Consider the following 12,815-nt stretch of genomic DNA (forward strand, 5'->3'; position numbering starts at 1 on the left):
CTGCATAGCTCTCTATCTGAAAAAGAAAATTAAAAAGGCTGTTGAAGAAAACTCCAGGCTTAGATGGCTTCCTTGATGGGTTCTATCAAACATTTCATGATGAAACAACACCAATTTTAAGCAAATTCTTTTCGGAAGTGAAAGAAGAGAGCCTCACCTGCTGCAAAGCCCTAAAAACACATTATGAATACAAGATTTGAACAAGCCTAGAGGTCAATTGGACCTAACAGATGTACACGGAACACTCCACCCAACAGTAGCAAAATATACATTGTTCTCCAGTGCACATGGAATGTTCTCCAGGATACACCGTATGTTAGGCTACAAAACAAGTCTTAATGAATTTTAAAAGATTGAAATCATACAAAATATCTTTTTTATCACAATGGAATGGAAGTAGAAATCACAAACAGAAGGAAAACTAGAAAATCCACAAATACATGAAAATTAAACAACAAACTCTTCAATAACCAATGGGTCAAAGCAGAACTCACAAGGGAAATTAGAAAAGATCTTGAGACAAATGACAATGAAAACTCAACACACCACAATGTATGGGATGCAGCAAAAACAGTGCTCAGAGGGAAATTCATAGTTATAAATGCTTACATTAAAAAAGAAGAAAGGTCTCGACAATGATCTAACTTTACACCTTAAGGAACTAGAAAAAGCAGAACAAACTAAGCTCAAAAGCAGCAGAAGAAGGGGCCAGCCCCATGGCCAGGTGATTGGGTTCACATGCTCTGCTTTGGCAGCCCAGAGTTTCGCCAGTTCGGGTCCTGGGCACGGACATGGCACTGCTCGTCGGGCCATACTGGGGCAGCATCCTGCATGCCACAGCTGGGGGGACCCAGCTAAGGATGCACAGCTATGTCCCAGGGGGCTTTGGGAAGAGAAGGAAAAATAAAATCATTAAAATGATAATAATAATAATTTTTTAAAAATAGCAGAAGGAAAGAAATAATAAAGATTAGAGCAGAGATAAACAAAATGGAGATAAAAACAATAGAGAAAATTAACAAAAGTAATCATTGGTTTTTTGAAAAGATCAACAAAATTGACAAGACTTTAGTCAGATAGACTAAGAAAAAAGAGAGAAAGAAACCTCAGATAACCTGATGGTGTTCAGGGCAGGCCACCCCAAGATATGACCCTTTGACCTGTGGAATACTTTGAGTGAAAGGCTATTGAGACCCCGCAGGCTGAAGAGAAACTTGTAACTCTCCCTTAAAGAAAGTAGATTGGAGGCCTTGCCCGTAATAAGTGTTATTACTAGAAATAAGTTTTTGTGACTACCTGTATAGTAGGTCAAACCTCTAATTACCGCACATTTGCTCTACTCGTTGTTCCTTGAATTACTCTCCTCCCCATTGAAGCCCCAGGCCCCTATCCCATTTCTTGGCTCAAGATGACATAAATACCTCATTTTACCTTTCTGTCTCTGACTCTCTCATGTATGTGGGGTTCCTGTGCATACGTAATAAGTTGGTTTTTCTCCTATTAACCTGTCTTATGTCATTTTAATGATTCAACCAGCCCTAAGAACCAAGAGGGGAAGGGAAGGAATTTTCCCCTCCCCCACAAGCCAAAATCAGAAATAAAAGCGAGGACATTACTACTGATTTTACAGAAATAAAAAGCATTATAAGAGAGTACTATGAACAGCTGTACACCAACAAATTTGATAATCCAGATGAAGTGGAAAAATTCTTAGAAACACAAGACCTATCAAGACTAAATCATGAAGCAACAGAAAATCTGATAGACACGTACAGTGGGCCCTCCGTATCTCGGGCCCCACAGCCAAGGATCGAAAGACCTACCATGGCTGCATCTGTAGTGAACGTGTATAGGCTTTTTGCTTGTCACCATCCCCCACACAATACAGTATAACAACTATTTCCACAGCAGTTACGTTATATCAGCTCTTATAAGTACTCTGGAGATGATGTGAGGGACACGGGAGGATATGCGTAGGTCGTGTGCAAACACTACGCCCTTCTATATAAGGGGCTTGAGCATCGCAGAGTTTGGTACCGGGAGGGGCCCTGGAACTGATGCCCCTGCATACCAGGGATGACCGGAACTAGTAAGGAGAAGGATCGGTGGTCAAACACCTCCCAAGAAAGCAAGCCCAGGACTGGGTGCCTTCACTGGTGATTCTGATGAGGATCAAGGCTGCCCCAGGGAGAGAAGCCCAAGGCGTCCTGGCCTACATATGGATCCGTACCACCCTCCGGGAGGCATAGGACGTCCTGACCTGATTCGTATCCAAAGTGATACGACCACCCGCTAACCAGACCCCACCTGCACTGGCACTATTTTAATGACTTTTTTTTTTTTAGAATGATTAAATTTTTTTTTATTAAGATTATGATAGTTTACAACCTTGTGAAATTTCAGTTGTACCTCATTGTTAGTCATGTTGTGGGTACACCACTTCATCCTTTGTGCCCTCCCCCCCACCCCCCCTTTCCCCTGGTAACCACCAATCAGTTCTCCTTGTCTATATGTTAACTTCCACCTATGAGTGGAGTCATATAGAGTTCGTCTTTCTCTGTCTGGCTTATTTCGCTTAACATAATACCCTCAAGGTCCATCCATGTTGTTGCAAATGGGATGATTTTGTCCTTTTTTATGGCTGAGTAGTATTCCATTGTGTATATATACCATATCTTCTTTATCCAATCATCAGTTGCTGGGCACTTAGGTTGGTTCCACATCTTGGCTATTGTAAATAATGCTGCAATGAACATAGGGGTGCATGGGACTTTTGGAATTGCTGATTTCAGGTTCTTAGGATAGATACCCAGTAGTGGGATGGCTGGGTCATAAGGTATTTCTATTTTTAACTTTTTGAGAAATCTCCATACTGTTTTCCATAGTGGCTGCACCAGATTGCATTCCCACCAACAATGTATGAGGGTTCCTTTTTCTCCACAACCTCTCCAACATTTGTCACTCTTGATTTTGGATATTTTTGCCAATCTAACTGGTGTAAGGTGATATCTTAGTGTAGTTTTGATTTGCATTTCCCTGATGATTAGTGATGATGAGCGTCTTTTCATGTGTCTATTGGCCATTCTTATATCTTCTTTGGAGAAATGTCTGTTCATGTCCCCTGCCCATTTTTTGATCAGGTTGTTTGATTTTTTGTTGTTGAACTGTGTGAGTTCTTTATATATTATGGAGATTAACCCCTTGTCGGATAAGTAGCTTGTAAATATTTTTTCCCAATTAGTGGGCTGTTTTTTTGTTTCAATCCTGTTTTCCCTTGCCTTGAAGAAGCTCTTTAGTCTGATGAAGTCCCATTTGTTTATTCTTTCTATTGTTTCCCTCATCTGAGGAGTTATGGTGTCCGAAAAGATTCTTTTGAAACTGATGTCAAAGAGTGTACTGCCTAGAATTCTCTTCTAGAAGACTTATTGTTTCAGACCTAATCTTTAGGTCTTTGATTCATTTTGAGTTTATTTTTGTGAATGGTGAAAAAGAATGGTCAATTTTCATTCTTTTACATGTGGCTGTCCAGTTTTCCCAGCACCATTTGTTGAAGAGACTTTCTTTTCTCCATTGTATGCCCTCAGCTCCTTTGTCGAAGATTAGCTGTCCATAGATGTGTGGTTTTATTTCCGGGCTTTCAATTCTGTTCCATTGATCTGTGGACCTGTGTTTGTACCAGTACCATGCTGTTTTGATCACTGTAGCTTTGTAGTATGTTTTGAAATCAGGGATTGTGATGCCTCCAGCTTTGTTCTTCTTACTCAGGATTGCTTTAGCAATTCGGGGTCTTTTGTTTCCCCATATGAATTTTAGGATTCTTTGGTCTATTTCTGTAAAGAATGTCATTGGGATCCTGATTGGGATAGCGTTGAACCTGTAGATTGCTTTAGGTAGAATGGACATTTTAACTATGTTTATTCTTCCAATCCATGTGCATGGAATGTCTTTCCATCTCTTTATGTCGTCGTCAATTTCTTTCAAGAAAGTCCTGCAGTTCTCGTTGTATAGATCTTTCACTTCCTTGGTTAAATTTATCCCAAGGTATTTTATTCTTTTTGTTGCGATCGTGAATGGGATTGAGTTCTTGAGTTCTTTTTCTGTTAGTTCATTGTTAGCGTATAGGAATGCTACTGATTTATGTATGTTGATTTTACACCCTGCAACTTTGCTGTAGTTGTTGATTGTTTCTAATAGTTTTTCTATGGATTCTTTGGGGTTTTCTATATATAAGATCATGTCGTCTGCAAACAGCGAGAGTTTTACTTCTTCATTGCCTATTTGGATTCCTTTTATTTCTTTTTCCTGCTGAATTGCTCTGGCCAACACCTCTGGTACTATGTTAAATAGGAGTGGTGAAAGTGGGCACCCTTGTCTTGTTCCTGTTCTCAGAGGGATGGCTTTCAGTTTTTGTCCGTTGAGTATGATGTTGGCTGTGGGTTTGTCATATATGGCCTTTATTATGTTGAGGTACTTTCCTTCCATACCCATTTTATTGAGGGTTTTTATCATAAATGGATGTTGGATCTTGTCGAATGCTTTCTCTGCATCTATTGAGATGATCATGTGGTTTTTGTTTCTCATTTTGTTAATGTAGTGTATCATGTTGATTGACTTGCGGATGTTGAACCATCCCTGTGTCCCTGGTATAAATCCCACTTGATCATGGTGTATAATCTTTTTGATGTATTGCTGTATTCGGTTTGCCAGAATTTTGTTGAGGATTTTTGCATCTATGTTCATCAGTGATATCGGCCTGTAGTTCTCCTTCTTTGTGTTGTCCTTGTCAGGTTTGGGGATCAGAGTGATGTTGGCTTCATAGAATGTGTTAGGGAGTACTCCATCTTTCTCAATTTTCTGGAATAGTTTGAGAAGGATAGGTATTAAATCTTCTTTGAATGTTTGGTAGAATTCTCCAGAGAAGCCGTCTGGTCCTGGACTCTTATTTTGGGGGAGGTTTTTGATTACTGTTTCTATTTCTTTACTTGTGATTGGTCTATTCAGATTCTCTATTTATTCCTGATTCAGTTTGGGGAGGTTGTAAGAGTCTAGGAATTTGTCCATTTCTTCTAGGTTGTTCAATTTGTTGGCATATAGTTTTTCATAGTATTCTCTTATGATCCCTTGTATTTCTTTGGTATCCATTGTGATTTCTCCTCTCTTATGCCTAATTTTATTTATTTGAGACTTCTCTCTTTTTTTCTTAGTGAGTCTTGCTAAGGGTTTGTCGATTTTGTTAATTTTTTCGAAGAACCAACTCTTTGTTTCATTGATCCTTTCTACTGTCTTTTTTGTTTCAATATCATTTATTTCTGCTCTAATTTTTAATGATTTTTAACATGATCCTTCCTTTGTCCTGTAAAGAAATAACTCACATATCTATGCCTTATAAATTTAGCGCTACCCTCAACCCATTGCAGTTCTCACTGTCCCTGGGTCCTGACCCCTGTTATTCTGGGAGTAAAGAAGCACTACCACGAGACCTTGAGTCTGAGAAATCTCTCTTTCGACTCCTCGGCTCACTGAGCCCGCATCAGTTCTATCAAACTTTTAAAAAGGAATAAACATCAACCCTCCTCAAACTCTTCCGAACACTGAAGAGGAGGGGACACTTCTGAATTCATTCTGTGAGGCCAGCGTTACCCTGACACCAAGGGCAGACAAAGGACACACAGAGGGGTGGGGGATGCATGGAGGACACCAGGAGGGGACTGGGACTGGGAGCCCAGAGAAGGGAAAGGGGACAGACAGGATCAACATTGAGAGGTCTCAGTTTTACAGCTCTGAGGAGGGGGCCGGTGGCCTCAGAGAGGCCTCGGAAGGGCGGTTGGAAACTGGAGGCTGCCGAGCTTCCTCCTGGGATCTCCCCAAAGCAACCGCTCCTCAAAGAGAAAGAGGCGGGATTTCTGCCAATCAGCCCTTCCCAGCAGGCCCGGAGTTCACGCCCACCATCCTGGCCTGTGACTAATGACTAATGGTCCCGGGTAGAGTCTGACCACTAGAATCCTTGCAAACGGCGGAGACACACAGCCCAGCACCCGCCCTCCCCCAGTTCTCATGGGTGGGGCACAAGGGTGCAAGGGGATATATTCTGAGCCACTGAGGAAGTGGCTCCAGATGCTGGTTTCCAGAGTGTAGGCTGAAGATAGCAGGTGAGTCAAGGTGGGAGAGCCACCTGGCCTGCACAGGGGGCTGGGGGAGGCCTGCAGAGGGGTCAGCTATGAAGGGTCCGGGTGTGGGGAGGAGGGTAGGAGCCTGAACCTGGAGCACCCTAAAGGGGCCCACTGGAATTGTGCCATCTCCAGGAGCCATGAAAGGCATCTATCTCATCCTGCTGGCCGTGCTGCTGTGCTCCGAGCAAGGTGAGTCTCAGGGAACCCGGCAGGGACCTGTCCTGGGGGCATGGGGCGGCATCCCCTGTGAGAGGCTGTGTGTGAGCATGTGGGGAGTCTGTCCTCCAGAACCCCAGAAGGCGGGAAGGGGCCACAGTTCCTATGCAGGGGCCCAGAGGCCACGCTCCAATGTGGGCTGTGGCTGTGGTCTGTGGGGGTCTAAATCCAGCCTTCCTGCCATTTGAGCTTGACCTGTGTCCCCCTCTGGTCTCAGCCATGAGCCTGCAGTGCTACAACTGTGCTGATCTCGCGAATGGCCAGAAGTGCCAGCTCACCTTCTCATGTGCCCAGACACCAAGTGTCTGCTACAAGGGCAGCATGACATTGACCACGGCCACTGGTGAGTTCCCAGGATCAGAATGTGGGGGTGGGTTCAGGGGGCTCTGCTCTGAGGCTCCCCCTGGCCTCATGGAAGGAGTATGAGTGTGGCAGAGGCCAGTGTTCGTGTCACCTGGGCCCTCACTGGCCTGCCTCAGTGTCCCCATCTGTACAAGAGGGGCTAGCCTCCAGAGGCTGTGGGGGCTTGGTGGGGTGGGATGGGCCTCCCAGCAGAGGAATGGAGGGCCAAGCAGCCCTGGGGAGAGGGCGATGAGGGACAACCCCAGAGGTCAGAGGGAACTGGGGGGCCTCCCACATCTGGCGTTTCCTTTTCTCCCCCACAGGGGAGACAGCCACGATAAACCCTAAGGGTTGTGCCCCCTCCTGCCAGGAAGCTTCCCAGGTGATGCAGCTGATTGCGAATCTATCCAACCCAACGGGGGCGTTCAACCTAGAAGTGCGGGATGTGGCCTGCTGTGAAAAGGACCTCTGTAATGGGGTGGCCCAGGTGGCGCGCAGCCTCTGGGCCCTGGCTGGGGGGCTCCTGCTCAGCCTGGGGCCTGCCCTCCTCTGGGCCCTGCTGTGAGGACCCCTGGGACTCAGACACCAAGTTGAGGGGGAGCGTCCTTACTGATCGTCCTTCCACGTGGCACTCACAGCAGCTCCCACCTCAAGCTCGCTCTCTCACGCACACGCACACACGTGTACACACGCACAAGCAGTCACTCACAGGCACACACACTCACACGCATGCGCTCACACGCATCCACACACACGCTCAGACCCATGAGTTCTCGCAAGCGTAGGCTATGCTTGGACTCCTCCTCCTGCTACAGCCGGGACCCAGAGGCCCAGGGAAGGACGCGGGCAGCCTCCACCCTCTGCTGACCCTCGGCCACTCCTGCCCACCCATCTGGGCAGCCCCAGCCCCAAGCCCACCGCCCTGCTATGCCAACAGGCCTGTCACACTTTGCGAACACCATCAATCAACCACAGACTCAAGATGCAGAGACTGCCGAGCCCCGGCTGGACAGGGGCTGCTAGGAGAGCGGAGCCCATAGCCCCTCAGCGGGTCCTCTGCAGAGCACCCACGGCAGTCAGTAGACAATAAATGCTCTTCAGCCCCCTCCTGTTCTTCACATGCCATTCAGCCCCACGGTGGGGAGGTCGGGGGGAGTGTGTGTGGGGGTCTCTGCCACCTGCCTCCGAGGAAGCCTCTTGGGCAGCCCGGTGCTCCCTCGGCCATGAGCTCTGATGGCCAGGGGGCTAGGGGCAGGGGCAGACCCTGGAGGGGCCAGCATCTCACACCAGGGGGTGGCCCCCACTGCCCCCCATGAAGCATTTGCTCTGACGCACACTCCCTGCTCTCTGAACCTCTGCCAGGAGCCACACCAGGACCCTCCTTTGGGGAACATCTGTCCAGTGCCCACTGGGGGCTGCACTGCCAGGACACCCTCAGCAGAGGCAGTGGTGGCAGTAGCGTAGGGGGACTGGCCTGCTTCCGTCCTCCATCGTCTTTCACACGTTCTTCCCCGCTGAGCGCCTGCACCCAGGGTGACCCCACAGCTCGGGGCTGCCCCAGTCCACAGGACGCTGCTATCAGCATCCATCCAAACACTGCCACACCCTGGCCTGAGCGTGTCTTGCTGGGGCTTGGTGCCCATCACAGCCACTAGTGGGCCTTGGTCAGTGCAGCCCAGGCCTTGTTCTTGTTCTTGTTCTTGGTATTGGTCTTGTCTTGACCTGGCTCATCTCATCAAGAATTTGCTCTTGTCTTGCCCTGGCTCCTCTCACCATGGATTTGGTCTGGCCTTGCTTCTAGTCTTAGGCTGACCCTTCCTTTGATCTCTGACCCTGCTCTACTCATGCTGGTTTATTGCGTACCTAGAGCTATCTTAAATCTAGGGGTATCTAAGGCTCTGAATGGTGATCCCACCCACTCACAGGGCTCCATCAAGGACAATGGCTAGACTGAGCCACTAGTGTGGTCTCAGCTCGGAATGGGGACTCTGGAGGATGCTGAGCTCAAGGCTGGGGCTGCCGAGTGTGGGGGCCACTGGAACATCCAGGCAGAGCAGCCCACAGGCAGTGGGGGTGAGTTCCAGCCTCTATCCCCTGGATGCCAGCAGGTCTCCTCCCTCCCTGAGTCATGACAACCAAAAATGTCCCAGACATTGCCAAATGCCCCCTGGTTGAGGAGAATGGCCCCTGACTGGGGAAAACTGGCTTCAGGATTCCTGTCCCGTAAGGGTAGCAAAGAGAAAACGCCCCTTGGTCCATGGGGGGCAGGTGGGGGAGGGGCAGGGTGCGTTTCTGAGGGGGGGGGGCTCTTTTCCCCCAGCACTGGGGGGATGGCTAAGAGGGGCGAAAGGAAGCTCTTCAGACAGAGGGGAGGGAGCCAGTCCCCAGCCGCCTTCTCCTGACCCCCTGGAGGAGGATAGGGAGCAGCGGCCAAAGCCACAGTGGGAGTGGGCCCCACCTCCATGGGGCTGGGCTGGGGGGCCCGCCTGCGCCTGACCTCAAGGTACCTCAGCCAGGGCTACGGAATCTGTCTCTTGTGGCCTGGACCAAGGCATGCAGAGGCCAGCTGAAGCCTGCGGGCGGCACTGCTGTTCACGGAGCTGGCTGAGGGAGGTGAGGGCTGCGGGCAGGGCGTCCTGGGCATCTGTGGGGGTCAGGGTGGTGGTGGGTCCCTCAACCTGACAGGTGAGTACAAGTGCCTGAGAGCCCCCGGCTCCCCTGGAGAAAGCCTGCCACGGCCAGGGACCACGTGCCACCGCCTTCCCTGAATGGGGTCCCCAGACTGGGCCTGGAAGCCCCCTGTTTCCTCTGCTCAGCCCTGAGACCCCTGTGTCTACCCGACCCACCCTCACTCCTCCGTCCTGTCCAGCCACGTGCCTGGGCTCCTCCTGGCCTGGAGCAAGGGCTCTGGGGGCTGACCTCACTACCCTCTCGACCTGCCTCAGTGTCCCCGTCATGTGGCCTGGGGGCAGCTCCTGTGAGACATCCCCAGGGGGCCCTTGGGTACAGGAGATGAGAGCGGAGGGGGACCCCAGGGGCAGAGGGCCTCAGAGTGATTTCTCCTTCTCCACTTCCGTCTGCTTCCTCCCTCACGGTTTCTGGGCTTTACCAAGAACTGTATGGAGTCCTGTGACGATGCAGAGAAGGGGGTGTCCCAAAACTTCAAAGTCCAAACGACGCTTTAGATTTTCACAGAAACATTCTAACAGGGACGGTCCGGCCTCAAGTCCGCAGGCGAGGCTCCTGGCAGGGCAGGCAGTGCTGGGGCCTTTGGGGGTGTCTTCACTTCTAGGGGCTCCTCTGACCCAGCACTGCCACATCCATGTGCCCTGGCTGCCATGGGAAAACCTCAGCAGGGCCATCAAAGGAGGCCATTGCCTCACAGCCCCCCTTCCCATGCCTGCTGGGAGCCACACCAGGACCCTCCATGGGGGGCATCTGTCCAGGGCCCATGTGGGGGCTGTGCTGCTGCAACACCCTCAGCAGAGGCGGTGGTGGCGGCAGGAGAGGAGGCCTGGCTGCATCCTTCCTTCCATCGTCTTTGACACTCTCTTCCTCTCTGAGCACCTGTCCCCCAGGGTGACCCTGAAGCTCAGAGGCTCCCTGACCCCACAGGACCCTGCTCCTCCCGGTGGGACTGTGGTGACCAGAGCTTCGTCTCCTCCCCAGGTCCCCCAGGCACATTTTTCAGAGAGAAGCCCCTCCCTCCCTCATTACAGCTGCCCTTGCCCGGGAACTCTGAGTGTGGCTCTGGGAATCCCACAGGCATCGCTATGGTGGGGTCGACAGGGCCTCAGAGACCAAGGCTGGCCCCTGCCTTCACAGGTGGGGAAACTGAGGCACGGGGAGTGGTCAAGTGCCTGAGTCTCATACCGGTCTGGGGCAGAGACAACGGGCCTGTGGTGCTGCCCCCGCCAGTTCAGCGGCTTGGGTGTGAGCCCGGCACATCCACCCCAGTTTTCCCTGTAGAAGCCAGGGGAGCAGAAGGCCACGGTCCTCTGCCGCCCGTCCCTTCACCACCTGAGCTGGAGAGAAGGGCAGTGTTTTGCTGAGAGGGAGATGGGAACTTCCCCAAGTCTGAGAAAGAGGGACGAGGCATCGCTGTGGGCGACAATGGACACGGGGGTTGCGGCAGTGCAGAGACCGGCTGGGTGTAGACACATTCGTCCTGCAGCCTGCGAGGCCCAGAATGCCAGCAAGAACAGGGCTGTCTGCCAGCAAAAGAGAGCCAGACCGCCGATGGCTCCAGGGACATCCCCTGCGGGAAGGCCCTCATCACAGCCGGCAAGGGAGACGGATGCTGGGATGGGGAGGCTCCCGGGGGAGGGACACGGTCCCCATAGTAGGAGACCCCGACTGGATCGGGCTTGGCTTCCCTGGGGGTAGATGCCGTGCTCGGGATGCTGTCAAAGAAGCAGAAGAGAGCAGAACAGAAGACACTGCCGCAGTCTGGACCAGCGAGTCACCTCTCTTTAGACCAAGGAGCACACGTCACCGCCCATCGTGTCCACTAGTGGGCAGAGATCTCCCCTCAGAGTACTGGTCTGGTCGAGGACTGGAAGGAGCCGTTACAACAGGGCTGTCCACAGCCCCCACAGGCCTGCACATCAAGGCAAAGGAAATCTCAACAACGCCCTCCATAAACGTGGGGACTCTGATCCTCACATGGAGCTGGTGACCCAAATCGTGTCCTCTGCCAGAAACACAATTCAGATAAAAATAGAAAATGGGGCAAAGGGGAGAGCCCGCTCTTTACAGAAACCCACAAGTCTCGTGTTCCTGTGTCTGTGCCTTGGCCTGAAGGCTGGGGAGCTCTCTGTGTCTTTCCGTGTGTGTGTGTACGAGGGCACTGTGCGTGGTGTCTCCCGACCTCTGGATGGTGTTATCAAATCCATTGGTGAAATTCCTGAAAGCTGACTTCTCTGCTCTGTTGGCTTAGACGTAAATAAGTGCTTATATCCTTGAGATCGTCCCAAAAGTCTCACAAATATCAAAGCCCACCCAAATGCTGTTGAAGTTCACATAATTTGGGTAAATATTTGGTAAGTAAGACTAGCTTCATATTGTTGGTTTAGTGAAAAAGGCTGTGTCCTCTGAGTTACTAGCATTGCATTTAACGTGAGCATACATTTTTGTTCTTTTTGGGTTTACTAGTCACATAAGCTAAGGTTCTACCTACAAGATGTAAAACCGTGAAAATTATAAATTCGGACTGAGAGTAAAAGTACGAGTAATGATGAGTTTGGTGTGCAGCTTGAACAGATTGCTTCATACCCATTACTTCATAGACATCGAGTCCCCCAGTAAAACAGGAAAAGGGGCTGGGCGAGGGGAGACAGGGGCTGGCCCAGTGGCCCAGCGGCATAAGTTCCCGCACTTCACTTCGGCGGCCCAGGGTTTCACCAGTTCAGATCCCGGGCGCCGCTCATCAAGCCATGCTGAGGCGACATCCCACATAGCAGAACCAGAAGGACCTACAGCTAGAATATACAACTGTGCACTAGGGGGCTTTGGGAGGAAGGAAAAAAAAGGCTTAAAAATAAATTAAAAAAAACAAACAACAAAATCTGATAGACACATAGAGAGGGCCATCTGTATCCATGGGCTCAGCATCCAAGGAGCGAAAGGCTTACGATGGCTGCATCTGTACGGAACATGTACAGACCGTTTTCTTGTCACCATCCCCCACACAATACAGTATAACAACTATTTCCACAGCAGTTACGTTATATCAGCTCTTATAAGTACTCTGGAGATGATGTGAGGGACACGGGAGGATATGCGTAGGTCGTGTGCAAACACTACGCCCTTCTATATAAGGGGCTTGAGCATCGCAGAGTTTGGTACCGGGAGGGGCCCTGGAACTGATGCCCCTGCATACCAGGGATGACCGGAACTAGTAAGGAGAAGGATCGGTGGTCAAACACCTCCCAAGAAAGCAAGCCCAGGACTGGGTGCCCTCACTGGTGCTTCCACCAAACTTTTAAAAAGGAATAAACATACATGCTCCTCAAACTCTTCCGAACAATGAAGAGGCGGGGACACTTCCGAATTCATTCTGTGAGGCCAGCGTTACCCTGACACCAA

General features: G+C 50.4%; 1 protein-coding gene and 1 long non-coding RNA gene across 2 annotated transcripts; both read left to right on the plus strand.

The window, feature by feature from the left end:
- Positions 1-5,947: 5,947 nt before the first annotated feature.
- On the plus strand, positions 5,948-8,502 carry LOC139039951 (lymphocyte antigen 6H-like). The gene is made up of 4 exons (XM_070481766.1): positions 5,948-6,149; positions 6,303-6,359; positions 6,604-6,729; positions 7,052-8,502. The coding sequence occupies exons 2-4, from the start codon at positions 6,308-6,310 to the stop codon at positions 7,291-7,293; spliced, it is 420 nt and encodes a 139-aa protein (XP_070337867.1). The 5' UTR covers positions 5,948-6,149; positions 6,303-6,307; the 3' UTR covers positions 7,294-8,502.
- Positions 8,503-8,669: 167 nt separating this feature from the next.
- LOC139039952 (uncharacterized) lies at positions 8,670-11,486 on the plus strand. The gene is made up of 3 exons (XR_011493413.1): positions 8,670-8,801; positions 9,241-9,341; positions 11,115-11,486. It is a non-coding gene; the product is annotated as an uncharacterized lncRNA (long non-coding RNA).
- The last annotated feature ends 1,329 nt before the right edge of the window (positions 11,487-12,815 follow it).

Source organism: Equus asinus, chromosome 12 (assembly GCF_041296235.1).
Source record: "Equus asinus isolate D_3611 breed Donkey chromosome 12, EquAss-T2T_v2, whole genome shotgun sequence".
Taxonomy (NCBI): Eukaryota; Metazoa; Chordata; class Mammalia; order Perissodactyla; family Equidae; genus Equus; species Equus asinus.